This window comes from Hippopotamus amphibius, chromosome 11 (assembly GCF_030028045.1).
Source record: "Hippopotamus amphibius kiboko isolate mHipAmp2 chromosome 11, mHipAmp2.hap2, whole genome shotgun sequence".
Classification (NCBI taxonomy): Eukaryota; Metazoa; Chordata; class Mammalia; order Artiodactyla; family Hippopotamidae; genus Hippopotamus; species Hippopotamus amphibius.
Genome location: NC_080196.1, coordinates 89,273,090 through 89,287,905, shown reverse-complemented (window position 1 = coordinate 89,287,905; position 14,816 = coordinate 89,273,090). Strand labels below are relative to the sequence as shown.

The 14,816-nt window shown below is 51.8% G+C and overlaps 1 protein-coding gene across 13 annotated transcripts in view; it reads left to right on the top strand.

Annotated features, from left to right (window-relative positions):
- ZBTB7C (zinc finger and BTB domain containing 7C) overlaps nt 1–3,234 on the top strand; it is a 353,420-nt gene extending 350,186 nt beyond the window's left edge. For all 13 annotated transcript variants that reach the window (XM_057698336.1, XM_057698331.1, XM_057698337.1 and 10 more), the window contains one exon: nt 331–3,234. In XM_057698336.1, the coding sequence (XP_057554319.1) occupies nt 331–982 (652 nt within the window). In that variant the 3' untranslated portion in view covers nt 983–3,234. The remainder of the gene's footprint in view (nt 1–330) is intronic.
- Nucleotides 3,235–14,816: the final 11,582 nt, after the last annotated feature.

Sequence of the window (14,816 nt, the reverse complement as noted above, 5' to 3'; positions counted from 1 at the left end):
ACTTTCGGGGCCTATGTCCCCATCAAGTCTATTTTCCAGGCCCTGACAGAGTGGGCACTTCATTCTTCTGAGCTTATGTGTAAAAGGTGCTCTGGAATGGCAGCGACCTTTCTGGAACCCAGCCTCTGATCCCCTCTCTACCCCAGGGGAGGAGCCACACGTGTTTGGGGTGGCACAGTAGTTGAAGGTAAATTCTAGCAGAGGTCCCATTCTGGGGGGTTGACACCACGGCACTAGGGAGCCTTAGCGGGTTCTGGAGGAAGGGGAGCACAGAGTGAGGAGCGGCTCCTGGGGTTCCCTGCAGGGACTGACTCTGGCTCTGCCTTGCAGGCAAGACAAGCTGAAGATCCACATGAGAAAGCACACGGGGGAGCGGCCCTACCTGTGCATCCACTGCAACGCCAAGTTCGTGCACAACTACGACCTCAAGAACCACATGCGCATCCACACGGGCGTGCGGCCCTACCAGTGCGAGTTCTGCTACAAGAGCTTCACGCGCTCCGACCACCTGCACCGCCACATCAAGCGCCAGAGCTGCCGCATGGCGCGGCCCCGGCGCGGCCGCAAGCCCGCCGCCTGGAGGGCCGCCAGCCTGCTCTTCGGGCCCGGCGGCCCGACCCCGGAGAAGGCGGCCTTCGTCATGCCGCCCGCGCTGGGTGACGTGGGCGGCCACCTGGGCGGGGCCGCCGTGTGCCTCCCGGGCCCCAGCCCCGCCAAGCACTTCCTGGCGGCGCCCAAGGGCGCGCTGAGCCTGCAGGAGCTGGAGCGGCAGTTCGAGGAGACCCAGATGAAGCTGTTCGGCCGCGCCCAGCTCGAGGCCGAGCGGAACGCGGGGGGCCTCTTGGCCTTCGCGCTGGCCGAGAACGTGGCTGCCGCGCGGCCCTACTTCCCGCTGCCCGACCCGTGGGCCGCGGGCCTGGCCGGCCTCCCCGGGCTTGCCGGCCTCAATCACGTGGCCTCCATGTCCGAAGCCAACAACTAGGCTGGTCCTCGTCAACCCCAGTCCTCCTTCCCCGTCCTCTCCCAGGCCCACCTGCCCCATCCAATGGGTCTGAACTTTTTATTTCAGAAGGAGAAAGGAAAAAAGCAAACAGCAGCAGCAGTAGTATTTTCTGGGCCTCCTGAGGCAGTTGCCTCCCCTTTGCTGGTGTCTGAGATGGGCGACCCCTCCCAAAAGGCCTGGCCTCTCCCTGGCTGCCTCTTGGCTCTCATACAGAAATTCACAGGGGCCCATGCTACAGAGGAGGCCCCAGGCCGGGTGTCCAGGAGCACTTTGCAGCTGTGTGGGGCTAGAAGGAGGGAGGTGGCTGGGCCAGAGGCAGATGGGATAGAGCAGGATGAAGGCAGGGGCCTGAGACCCACATCCTGTGAGCCCCACGGCACTATGGCAGAGTCCCTACTGTCACTGTTCCAATGGGGCATTTTTCCCACCTCCAGTGCGCCTGGGATCCTTAGGGGAAATGCCCTCTTGGCAGGGAGGCCTCCTGGAGTCAGGAGTGAGGCTTCTGGAGTCAGGAGTGAGGCTCCTGGAGTCCGGGCCCATTTTTCCCTCCCTGTCCTGTGACCTCGGACAGGTCAGCCCTCTGTACCCCAGTTTCACCCTCCTGTGAAAGGGGGCTGGTAATTTCCTTTCCCCCTCCCACCCACGCACACACTCATATGTGCCCATCCCTCCAGAGAGAAGCTTTGAGAGAACAGACACTTTGCACTCCTAATGTCCCTGGTGACACTGTCTGTTTTACTGGACCTAGTTTTATCACATCCGCCTCTATGCTAGCACAGGTGAGAACTGTGGCCAAACTAGACGGGGCGACAGAGGAAAAGGGCTGGGGTGGGGCTTGGCCACAGCGCCCAGGAAGCTTTTGGCATTTCCAAATCCTCCCCTCCCCTCTGGGCGGGCCACTGTGCACAGCTGGGGACGACCATCTAGCATTGTCCCCACCTCCACACGCCCCCTCCAATGCCATAAGGAGTCTTTCAGGACTCCTGGGGCCAACACAGAACGAATGGGGGCCACCTGTTAACACCTGGCAACTGCCTCCCTCCGCCTGATGCCCAGTAACAGACAAAACGCCCAGTTATGCAGGCGTATGTTTGCTTTTCAGATGCGGGCCCCTCGGGACTTTGGTGTTGCTGTGTTTGAACACCCTCAACTCCTCCCTGGTCCCCCAGGGAGGACGCTGGGTGTCCAGTGGGGGACGTCAGAGCCTTGGCTCCGGTATGGGCTTGGAGGGCTGTGTGAGGGAGGGCTGTCCACACACTCTCCCTGGCTCTCCAGTTTGTAGCCAGTCCTGAGAAGGAAGACAGCTCTGCTGGCCCAGTGCCTTCCTGATCTCTCCCTTGTCCTGCCCGTCCCTCCCTTTTCTTGCTGAGTTTGCTTTTGTTTCTCAGTAGCCCAGAGAAGGGAGGAGAGTTCATCTGTGCAGATGGCCCAGGGCTGGTGTCCCCAATCCAGGAGCTGTGAACACAGAGACAGGCTCTTCCTATTGCCTTGGCTTCTTCCTGAGCAAACACAAAAAACAAAAAGGCCAGAGAAGACCGCAGACTCTGTCACTCTCCCAGCTCCCCCACCCCAAACCCCAAGAGACCCCTGACTCCGCACACCACCAGATGCCCTTTCAGCCAGAGGGAACTGTTGCTGACACCCTCTTGTCCTCAGATGTCATCTGCTGGGCAGCCGCCTCTCGGATTCCTGTCTCCATTTCTGACCCTCGCTTCTGGGACCCACCAGCCGACGTGCCCATGTCCCTACCTCAGCCAAGGGAATGGGGCTGACCCAAACTTTAAGAGAAAACAGGAAAAATGAACAAATTAGAATCCAGTGGTGTTGGGGCTTTTGTTTATTTTGTAAAGGTAACGACTTCTTATAAACTCAATTTTTCAGACAACTGGTTAGTTCTTTTTGTTTTCTCTTGGCTGCAGTTTGGAGTTGTATGTTGTGAAATATCCAAAGATGTCAAGTACTGTATGATCAAGAACTTGAAGCAAATGGGTCGTGGGGGTAGGGATGGTTGTGTTTTGTTTTGTTTCCCTTTTTTTTTTTTTTTTGGATGTTTCGATTTCCCTGTCTGTCTCTGGGAGAACTTTGGAATTTTTTCTATTTATATCTTTTTTTATGTGATTGCTTTATGTAAAATGACACTCAACAAGGTTTGCCTTAGTGTTTCAAGGGACAATCTTCCATAACTTTGGTCGCACGCCGTATCCCGCCGAGAAAAACTCTCAGCTAATTTTCTGGCCTATTTATTAAACAGTATTAATTGACTTGATTAAACGATATTGAGAGTTGCACTTCTGTGAGAGGTGACAGCCACAAGGCAATCTGTAGACATTCGTGGCTTAAGAGTTTGACAGCTGGGTGTCACAAACTGATAAAAATGTCGAAGACACCTTGCTAAAAAACACAAATCTTTGACCCTTATTTAATCATGTGAGGGACAGCATTTTAAGTAAAAGAAAGCCACCCATACTCAACTCCCTGGTTCAGGTTGATTCCCTTTCGCATTGTCATTGCGGTGTCGGTGGGTGGTTTTGTGATGGGGAGGCCAGGATGCAGATCATCAGTGGTCCCCTACATTTTCAGTTTGTAAGGCTCTGCTTGATCATAAGCTTTTGGGTATCTGTGATTCTAAGTGTGAGTTATATGTGTGTGTGTGTGTGTGTGTTTATGTGTGTAGGTACAGCCTGTGGTGTGTGAACAAGGGAGAGTCGAAGGGTAGCTGACCATTTCAACACATCAGTCCTACCAGTTCCCTGGCCTGGAGTCCAGAGCAGCCTCTGGCTGGCCTTGCTACTGTCTCGGCCTTTTTCCTTTTATTCCTTGGCACTGAAGTTGGACTTCTCTTCCTCGTTCACCTGATCGTCTTTCCCAAACAGGGAACACTAGACCCTGAAGGAGGTGAGAAAATATGCTGTTGTCATTTAGTGGTGTCGACTCTACTCAGAACCCTGAGCACAGACTCTTTGAGTAAAATTGGTCTTCGAACTGCTTTTTCTGTATAACCAAGGGTTAACCCAGAGCCACTTTTCTGTGTTCAGATCCCCTTTCTTGCCATAGTAAGCACTCTTATAGACCCAATGCAGCACTTCTCAGTACAGGGAGAAGAGCGGATCTGAGTTTCAAATCTGGGCTCCAAGCTGTGTGTCCTCAGGCTAATCGCTTCCCTACCTTGGTCCTCACTTGCTTCATTCTAATAGCAAAGGAGATTGAGTTTCTCCAAGAAACTCAAGAACTTAGAGCCTCTCCAAGTTTTCTGCCCAACTCAAACACCCCTCAGCCAAGGGGGGCCGGCCAGTTGGGGGACTGGGAACTGAATTCTAAAGAAATAGCCTGAAGCAACCTTCCCGTAGTGTAAAACTCCTCTGACATCTCAGGTTGTGGCTTTGAAATTCATGCTTCTATATTCTATTACATAATAGACATGCATTTGTCTTAATATAAAAATATCATCTTGAGTATTACTTGCCTTTTCCCCAGGATCTTCTAGTAAAGTCAGTGTCCCTTGGCTACCCTGCAGCTTGGAGAGGCCTGAGTTCATGGCTGACTGAGGGCTTGAGGGCACGGCCCGGTGCAAGGAATGTAAGGCCAGCTACTCGTCAGGATTCCGCTCAGCTCATGTATTCTAGCGTCATTGGGTCCTCATTCTGGGGGTGAGTATCCACTGAGGGCCAGAGGTGAATATGGGGAGGGGTAGGGAAGTAGGCCCGCTGGGCCCTGACCTCTGTGGGCTCCTGAGCTTCTCACGTGCGTAAAGTCTCCTCTAGTTCTGGCCAGGCAGGTGTTTCACGCAGGACATGGTTTGCTCCCTCGGACCCCAACGTGCTAAAGGAGTTGGGGTGCTGACAGCAAAGGGAACTTCAGTAGAGGGGGAGGGACAAAAAGGAGGATGAAGCCACTGAGGACAGGCCAGAGAAGCAGGTGCCTGTTAACCTGGAGATGAAGGCTTAAGACACATTAGAACAGGCCTTGGAACTTCTAGAGGTCTGTCAGGGAGAGGAAGGATCTTACCAAAAGTTTGGCCAACTCAAACCAAAAGGAGAGAGATTCCAGGAGAGAGCTGGGTGCCCAGAGGAAGGAAGATAACTTCCTAACGTGTGGAGCTGTCCTAAAGGGGAATGAGGTCCCTTCCGAGGGAGTGAGCTCTCGGTCCTTGGAAGGGTTTAACATCACCTTTCAAGAGTGGGGAGATTCCTGCATGGAAGGAGGTGCTTTCTAGATGGCCCGTTCCTTGGGTCACTTCCATCTGATTTGTGAAAAGGAGAATATATTATATATCTTCATATGACCATGGAAGAAGGACTGTACCAGGGAGATGAGTGACACGTGAAAAAGACAAGTGGGGACACCTTCACAAAACTCAACTTGGTGGCATATGGCTGCCCGCTGCCACCCTTCAGCCCCTCCCCCGGTGGCCGACAGCAACTCGGGGCCAGAGAAACAGGACTCTGTGTAGAGAAAGCCCTGATTTATTTTGAAACCCCAGAGATGTGACAGGAGAACAGTAATGAACCAACAGGAAGTAAGACTGTCTGTCATCTCAAGCCTTCACCTGAGCCCAGGGCCTGCACTTCCCGAGGGGAGCAAAGGTCTCCACTTGCAGGCCTGCAGAGGTCCCTGCCCTGTCCCGGCACACCTCTCCACAGACCCCATCCTCCTGTCCTGGGAACCAGCTCTTTCTGCCTGCGGTCCTCTGAGCATTTCCAGAAACAGGCACAACTGGATTTCCCCTTTGCATACACTTTCCCGTCTGAGACCTGGGTGGAGTGAGGGCTTCTGAAGGGAAAGTGAGAACGGGACAGGGAGGCCTCCTTGGCCAGTTCCCCTCATCTGGAAAGTCTGTCACTCAGCCAGGAGCATGGAGTCAGGAAACCCTGCGGGAGGGAAATGAAACCTGCAGGCAGAGGGTCCGAGGCCCCTGGAGACCAGGGACAGATTCTGGAATCAAGGATGTTTGTACCCAGTGGCCCTACCTCCCAGCCCCACCAGTGACCACCCCCCCCCCCCGCCCCTGGTTCCCCTTCCCCCTCCACTTCCCTTCAGAATGTGGGCGCGCTCTCTCTCCTCTGCCCTCCCCTCTGTCCAAACCCTGATAGGAGCCACGATGGGCGAACACGACTCACGGGCTCCCTCTTTCGGCCTCTGCAGCCCCTGCTCCTTGCTCAAGGTGGAAGGAAAGGCCCCAGTAAAGCGATGTCAGGCCCCAAGCAGCAAATGAGGGTGGCTGATTTGGACAGATGGTCTTGAAGTCAGACAGGTGGGCAGGTACCAGCCTTCCCTGGCCTCCCAGCCCTCCCTCCTCTCCCCTCCCTGCTCCGGGCACCAAGGGGAAGGGGATGCGGGAAGTGAGCAAACAGCTTCTTTCCTCCTTTTAGGTTTGAAGCTCTGAGGATGGAGTCAAACGTGCATTTCCAGCAATTGATGGGGAGAGAAATCCCTGGGGAGGCTCTGCTCATTTTTCCCTCCTTGCCACACCCTGGGCAGGGGTAGCTGTGACCTTGAGGGGCAGCCCCACAGGGCCTAACCAAAACACATAGGCCCAGAAGTAGCCTAATAAATAAGGACGACATCTCAAATCTGGACAATTCTGGAAAACCTCAAAACTGATCACTTTATCTGCACCAGACATGTACACACACATACACACACACAGTCATCAGACTAGTGATACACAGGCTGATGTCATCCCTCCTTGTAACAATAGGAGACCCAGCAGCAAACCAATAAGACCCAGCAAAGTCGTTTTCCCCACAAATCTCCCCGCTGGAATATTTATAACACACACTCTCATTTCCATCCTTGTGGTTCCTCTATTTAACCATGAACTCTGAGCCTGACAACTAGAGCAAAAGAATAAACAAATAAGTTTCTGGAATAAGGAAGGAAGACAGGGTGAATCAGATCCTGTTCCCGTGTTCCTCTAAAAATGTATAAATTAACCACCAACCCTCTAAGTAACGTAAGTCTTTATGCCCCTGGGAGACACTTACCTCCATTGGTCAGCTGGTGCTTAGCCTATGAGGCACGTGTTATTATCCCCATTTGTATCAACTGTGGTTCTTAGTCAAACGCCAGACCCCACCTCACATAGCTGAAGTAGAAAAGGCAATTATTAAAGGAAATTAAGTCCTTAATAGAATCTGCACAAAGTCCAAAGAGTCAGGCTTGCAGGGCCACCAAGCTCAGTTGTGCAGGTTGCATACTGCACAACACAGCTTTTGAAGGGGCGCCATTCACACCCTAGACAGGTTTGCATATTTGTTATTACAAGTACTAGATATCTACATCACAGCAATTTCCCAGCAAATGGCAGTAAAGTGTCTGGAAGGGATGCCCTTGTCTAATTTGCACAAAGTCCATGGCCTGGAAGCCAGGAACCCAGAATGGCCCCCAAATCACACTGTGGCCAGATGCTCCAGCAGAGACTTGCTAGCTGCTGCTGCTGATGGTGGTGGTGATGATGACAGGCCCAGACACCACAGCTCACCCCACTGACACCAGGCTGGGGACACGTGACTCTGCCACACGGCCCACTCTCTACCACCATTCTCCCCAGAAAACTGATTCGACACATTTGCACTTCCTCCTGTTGCTCTAGTCCTGGTGCATCTGATTAGAAAAGCTCAGGCCCCATGCCTCAGCCTAACTGCAGGCCAACCGGAGAAGGACGCTTCTGGCTTATACCCTGAGAAGGAAGGATTCAGGATGCAAATTCTCCAAACAGAGAAAGAGTTTTAATAAAGTTGGGTGGCTTGAGAACATGTCACGTACCCATGAAGTATTTTGCAGAGGAGGGGCCCAAAGCTCAAAGTGGCAAAACCGTGAGGACAAGGCTACAGGGTGAGCTCGTGCAGACTCAGGGCTGGAAGCTCAGTCCGCTGACTCCTGGTCACGGCACTGTGCTGTCCCCTTAGAAGCGGAGGCCCAGGATGAGGCAAGGACCCCAGGGAGCAGAAGTCTGTTCAGACAGAGCTCATACGGGCCGCTTCCTCTAGGCACCTCAGCCCTCTGCAGCTCTGGTAATCATCACAGTTTCACCCTCCCCGAGCCTATGAAACATTCAAAGCTGCCTTTCCAGGCAGTAAGCTTCGTCAGCGTGGATCCTTTGTCCCCTTTCTCCCTCACTGATATAGCCGTCTCTGCTTTCTTGTTACATCCGGGCACCCGGAACACTAACCCACACTTCTCTGCTCTTTCGCTGCCCCATGGTGAGCCTTCCTCCTCAAGATGGGTTTCCGACCTGAATCTGCACAGCAGAGCCTGCGTGCGTGTTTTAATGAAAACGGTCTTTTGTTTTGCCATTTCAACATCACTCCTGTAGGAGCCGCACTCTGAAATGCGAAAGTACATCTTCATTTTCTGATGGCTGGGATGTCCTACATAGGTGGGCCTTTGTGGGAGAGGGTGGTGTAGCAGCTGGGGGAAGAGAGGGTGGCGCAGCAAGAGAGAACCTAGCAAAATGTGCCAAAGGGACACCCTGAGGGAGACAGGGGCCCACTGCCTTACTTCCTCCTCCAGAGGGAGCTCCTGGTATCTGGAAAGGATTCAGAAGGCTCCTTTCCCGTTTGCACTTAGGGCCGGCCCTCTGCCCGGGAGTTGGGGGGAGGGGGGAGTGCGGGGGCGAGGGGGAGCGGGGCGTGTTACTGAGCATCCTTGTTCATAGAGAGGAGGTGATAACATCTACTTGGGGGGCTCTGATGGGGCCAGAGAGGCCATGGGGAACACCAGCCCCGCCTGCCACAAACAGATGCTCAATCAGTGTTGATTTCCTTTCTTCTTTCTTCTGTGATCCATCAATGGCATTTTAAATAATCGTGTTTATTTATGTTTCCTTACCTTTTTCCTTTTGCTTATTCTTCAAATGGAAAAGGAAGGAGGGAGGGAGGAAAGAAAGAAGGAAGGAGGGAAGAGGGGAGGGGCGGAGGGAGAGGGGAGGGAGGGAAGAGCAGAGCTGCACACATTACTTATCCCAGTGATTATCTGAGTTGTTGTTTTGGATAATCTGATGATGATGGTTAATCAATTGCCAGTTCCTGTGGGAAAGCTGGGAGAAGGAAGTGACAAGGACATCCTCTTTTTAAATCAGAATGATTGAGCTGGTAATTTCTCAGGGCTTGCCTGGCATGTAAAGCTGTTTGAAGACACCCAGGGAGACCCACTCCACTGCAGAAGCGTGATTACATGTGACTGGGCCTCTTCTACAGATGCTGCCAGCGTACCGCCCAACCTCCCTCAGCTCCCAGGGCACAAGCAGGGACCACTTGGGGGCTGACAGCGACTGGCACTCTACATTGGGGGCATGGGGGAGGGGGGGGCCTGCCAGAGCAGGTGTATTGAATTAAGAAGATGCAGATTGTGACCTGCTGAATGAAGAGGCAAAAGCCACCCACACGGGGGCAGCAGGGAGCTCCCTGGGATCGTTTTGGTTGAAGGTGCAGTTGTAAAACACCCACACAAAGGAAGTAAAGTCACACGATTCATTACTTACAAATCCCGGAAATGGGGTGGGGGGTGAGCTGGGGGGAGGGCCATCCTCTGTCCCCGGTTGTGAGCGAGCAGGAGAGGCGAGCAGGGAGCAAGCCCCTAGTACTTACACGGTGGTTAGGGGACCTCACTAACTTTTTATGACCTTAACTCTAACCCCAGGGAAAGCAAAGCAGGAACTTGGGGTCCTTATGTAAATGCCCAGACTCCGGGTGCGAGCAGGGTTGTCATGCTGTAAAATGCCTAGACAACAACTCAGAAGAGCTGTGTTCTCAACACACGCACACACACACCCACACCCACACACACACACCCCCACACCCACCCACACACACACACACACGTGTAGGGTAGAGGTGAGCAGAGGCCACGTGCCAGGGCCACACACCAGGAAAGAAGGACTCATGATTTCAGAACTGGATGCTGAAGAGTTAGGTTTGGAAAGGTAGGAAGGGTCACCAGTCCTGCCCTCTAACCTGGAAGCCAGGCGGCTGCCCTGGCCCAATGTTTAAAAGGCTCTCCCTGGGGCACGGATTCTAACGAGTTGTGCCCCTTCTAGATAGTTCATGCACAGGGGATCAAGGACCCCTCAATTCCCTGTCCTAACAGCCTCAAGCCCGCTCCCAGCTCCTGCATGGACCTCTCCCTGCGGTAGGAGTTAGATGGGCTCCAGGCTAGGCATTTACAACTGGCCTGTTCACATCTCTGGGGTGAGAAGAAGATGAGCTCCAGGCCAGACATCCATTACCAGCTCCCTGATTACATTTCCTAAGGCAAGAGACAGCTGGGCTCCGGATTACATAATTAGGACTGGACCCCTGTTTATATTTTGAGATTTGCACGTCAATATAAGAAATGGCAACAGGAATAGGGTAAATAACTGGACATTTGGACACTTTTATGGCAGGGACAGAGAGGGGCTAACCCTATTAATAGATCAAGAGGTCATACACTCCCCATCTTTGGGACAAGGGAGACACTACGCATGCGTAAAAGCCGTCATGGGGTCAAAAAGGCAGGGGATGCCAGACCATAATAAGTCTTGCTATCTCTCTCCCAGAGGCCTTTGCGATAGGATCCATCTTAATTGAGGGGTGCGTGGGAGGGCCAAGGGGAGGGCCAAGAGGCAAATTAACCCTGGGGTCAAGACAATATGTTTGGCCAAGAAGGAGACAAAGACCCAGAAGACTACCCCTTTATAAAGAATTTAAACTCCCCAAAAGCTCGACTCGGGGGACTCTCTCCCTGAGTTCGCCCGTGCACCTTTCGGCATGTACTTTGCTTTTCCAATAAACTTTTTTACTTTTCTCTTTACCTTCTGCCTCCTCACCTGACTTCATTCTTGACAAGGCAGGCAAGAACTAGGGACCCAGGACCTAGCCACTGGCCCCTGCGGTCCAGTTTTTAGAACTCCCGGTCTGGGAACTAAGAATCAAGACCTTGTTTCCAGCTACTGCCCGCTGCTGCTTGCTGCAAGCTGCCGCTTCCTTCTACCTGCATCCAAAATCATCCCCAGGTCTTTCTTTCCGGGGGCAGGTTGCAGCTCCCCTAAGCTGAGGACTTCACGGGTGGCTGTTTGTTGCGGAGTTGGACAGAGCTCAGATGTGCAGAATGGGAGTTCACACGTAAGACCTCTTGGCATGCAGGATGGAGCCAGGGGTGGAAAGAGAGGCCTGACTCTGCCCCACCAGAACCCTGAGGAATCTGAGGCTCTAACTGAAACCTGGCTTCCCAGGTCTTTATGAAGTTATGTTTGTCAGGGTAGAACAATACAACACAGTTTTTTTAATAGTTTGTTAGCTTGACTTCTGTGTTTAAATATTTAGATACGACACGTGGCCTTCTACTTGTACTCTCACCCAGGCCCTGCGAGTATTAAGGAAAGACTGAGGTTGGGGTCCCAGCCCTTGTGGTCCCTTAAGTTCTGAAAAGGAAGGACTTGGGACGTAAAGTCTGGCATGAGGTGGGGGCCCTGCACTGGCTGTGCATTTTGACTTCACGTGACGTCGCCAGCACTTTAGTGAAGGAGTTGGATGCACTGGGGTGCCAACAAGGGGGGCTTCTTTTCCCCACCACTTCCTTCACCCCAACTCTGCTGAATCTCCCTTCTCTGACTCCACATTTCCAGAAGGTCCCATATGTTTTCTGGTTACATTCAGGTATAAGAAAAACTTTCACTTTCAATTATCTAAACAGTCCAGCCCAACCCAACATCAAAACTTCCATGTCTCTCCCATTACTGCATCCCCCTCCTACACTTCTTCACACAGCTCAGGCCTGAAGCAGGCGGAGGCTCCTGCAGTGGGGACTGGACAGGGACACTCTTAGTCCATCTGGGTGGTTGTAACAAAATACCACATACGGGGAGGGAGGGGCGGGCTCAGAGACAATAGAAACGTGTTTCCCATGGTTCTGGAGGCTGGAAGTCCGAGATCAGGGTGCCGAGATGGTTGGGTTTTGATGAAGGCTCTCTTCTGGGTTGCAGACAGCTGTCTTCTTGCCGTGTCCTTGTGTGAAAGAGAGCAGATAGGGGAAACCAGCCCACTCATGACTCTTCTAAAGGCCCTAATCCCACTCATGGGGGCTCCACCCTCATGACCTCATCTAATCCTAAACCCCTCCCAGAGGCCCCAGCTCCTAATACCATCACATGGGACTAGGGTTTCAGTATATGAATTGGGGTGAGGGTAACAGAAGTATTTAGTCCCTAACAGCCTCATTCTCCTCTTTGCACTATGTCCTCTCATGCCCACTAGCTACTGTTTCCAGCTCCTCTGGGGGGCAGCATAGAGAAGGGATGCAGGAGAAGGGCAAGGTCGCACGGCAGGTGAACAGTGCACTTGGGGTGCGGATGTGTTCTCTCCCCAGCTGGGACCTCCAGCCCTACCTTGTCCAGTGATGGAGAAGAGGCCCCTCTGGCTGCTTTCCTACAGCACCTATGGTACCCCACAAACCAGCTGAGTCCAGATGGAAATTCCAGAGGGGAGAATGGCTTACGGCCCTCTCACATGCCACTTGGAGCCACACTAAATATTCCTCTGCCTGAAGGTGGGTGTCTTCCATTGTATGAGCAGTCCTGGGTCCCAACACTGGTAACTCCATGAATGGGGAAGATGACAGAAGGCCTCTACATGTTTCTGCAGGCTCTACTTGCTGACCAGCTGGACATTCAGATGTTTTGACCTTTAAAGTTCCCTTTTCTGAAGGTCCTGGTGAAATTTAATTATAGCCTCCCACTTTATTTTATTTGAACATCAAAGACAAGTGCCTCTCTAATCTTTACAGTGAAACATACATAACAGAGCACCACCAGAAGCACTACATGCAGGGACTTGTGTGGGCTATTCATTCGCCTTCCAATGAATCAGTCAGGGTGCTTGCAGACAAGACAGGGGAGACCAACACTGAAGCAGAAAGGGGATTTGTTTAAAGGACATTGTAGCTCAGCGGACTGACAGGAAGTTGGAGAGCCAGCCTCAGAAAATGGGGAGGATCCAAAAGAGGCAGGACAGCAGCAGCAGCAGTACCACTAGCCCAAGAAGCTGCCACTCCATGAATGTTGCCCCATCTGGGCATCTCTCTCCCAGATGCAAAGTCCCACGCAGGAGCATCTTGAAGCCAAGCTACAGCACAGGTCCCCCAACCTTGTCGGCCAAGAGACAGGAAAAGGGATGCTCCTGGTCCTCTTAGCTTTCGCTCATTCTGCTGTTTATTTATAGAGGTGTCTCCCCCACTGGAAGAGTGACTAGATGCAGGATCACCAAGTGTCGGAGGTCCCATATAGTCATTGTGCTTGGCCTGAGAACAAGTCACACTCCATTATTCTCATCCATTATATGAGAAGGAAACATCATTGTGGCTTCTGATTTCAATAGCAGCTCCAACCACAAGTTTAGAGTTTTGCGTTTCAAAGTCGCTTATTTATGACTAGGGGATTTTTGAAAGTTTCCTTAATCATTTATTATTTTTAGTCCTATTCTATCACTGCTAAGGATAGCCTGATGGGGTTACCAGAAATTAGGAGACTGATTTCCAAGCCTTCTTCTGCAACTGATTCTCTGTGTAACCTTGAGAAAGTTACCTCCGCTCTCTAAATCTGTATTTTATGAAAATGATAGAGTCGATGAAGTGATCCCCAAGACTTCTTTCCACTTTCACTGCAGGATTCCATGCTCTGTTCCAAGGAGCTTTTAGAAAGGGCCTCATTTCCCAATCAAAGGCCATCCCCATCTCTTCCCAGGACTGAAGCTGGCCCAATATGCAGAATGCACATAATCCCAGGTTGAATGATGTAAGTGTTATAGAGGATGACTCCACTCTGGGACCAAAATAACCCACTGGGGACGCCATTCAAGTCAAATTACCAAACAACACACAGAATTGTTTCCATTCTTGTCTCGGCTATATGGGAAAGTTTGCTAATTAGTTGTTTCACAGACATACATGCATGCACGGAGACATGCAGGCATATACACAGATACACACACACAGCTATGTTCTCGTCACTGTGGCTTAGAGCTGCATATGTGGTTATCTCTCTAAAAAGCTTTCTTTATCATGAGTGTTGCCTTAATAGAAGACACAGAACAAGTTCTTGGGTTTTCTTTCTGGTTGGATCTGGCCAGGAATGTCCAGATATCGGGCAACTGGCTTTCTCTGGGGTGACCATCCTCTCTCTCTATCCCTCGCCACCCGCCCTGACTCCCTACTGTGGAGAGGTGGGAAAGGGGAAACTGGAGTAGGTTGGATTGTGATGAAAAGTGCCTTTGAAGTGACATACGAGGGAGTCTGAGTAGACATATGTGTCTACTTCCAAGTTTTGTCTAAAGATAAATTAAATTTCCATGACCAGAGTCAACGCTATATCTTGATTTATGAAGCAAGGCCAACTTTCCAGAAGCCCCAAGGGTGCTGTGGAGACAGTGCTGCTGAGAAGGCAATGAGGGGGGCAAGGGAGGCAGGGGTGTGTCCTCTCTCAGGTCCATAAACAGGATTCTTAGCAACGAAAAGTATGCTCACAAACCACACATATGATTCTATATAAAATACACAGATCTTTATCACAGTAGTGATCAGAAAGTCTGTGTTACAAGCATTTTAAAGTCAATCCCCAGCCATGGTTTTCTGAGACTCTCTGTGATGCTCTCAGACCAGCCCTCATAGAAGCTGGAAGGTGGAGATACTGCATCCCCAGGTGTGGGTGCGTGACCTTCCAGATCACCTGGGGGTTGGTCCAGAAGAGAAGGATCAAGCAAAAAGTGCAGATTTGGTGGCAGGAGCAAGGGACAGAAATAAGGAATAGCAATATAATCCAATCACTCCCAAGTGAAGGGAA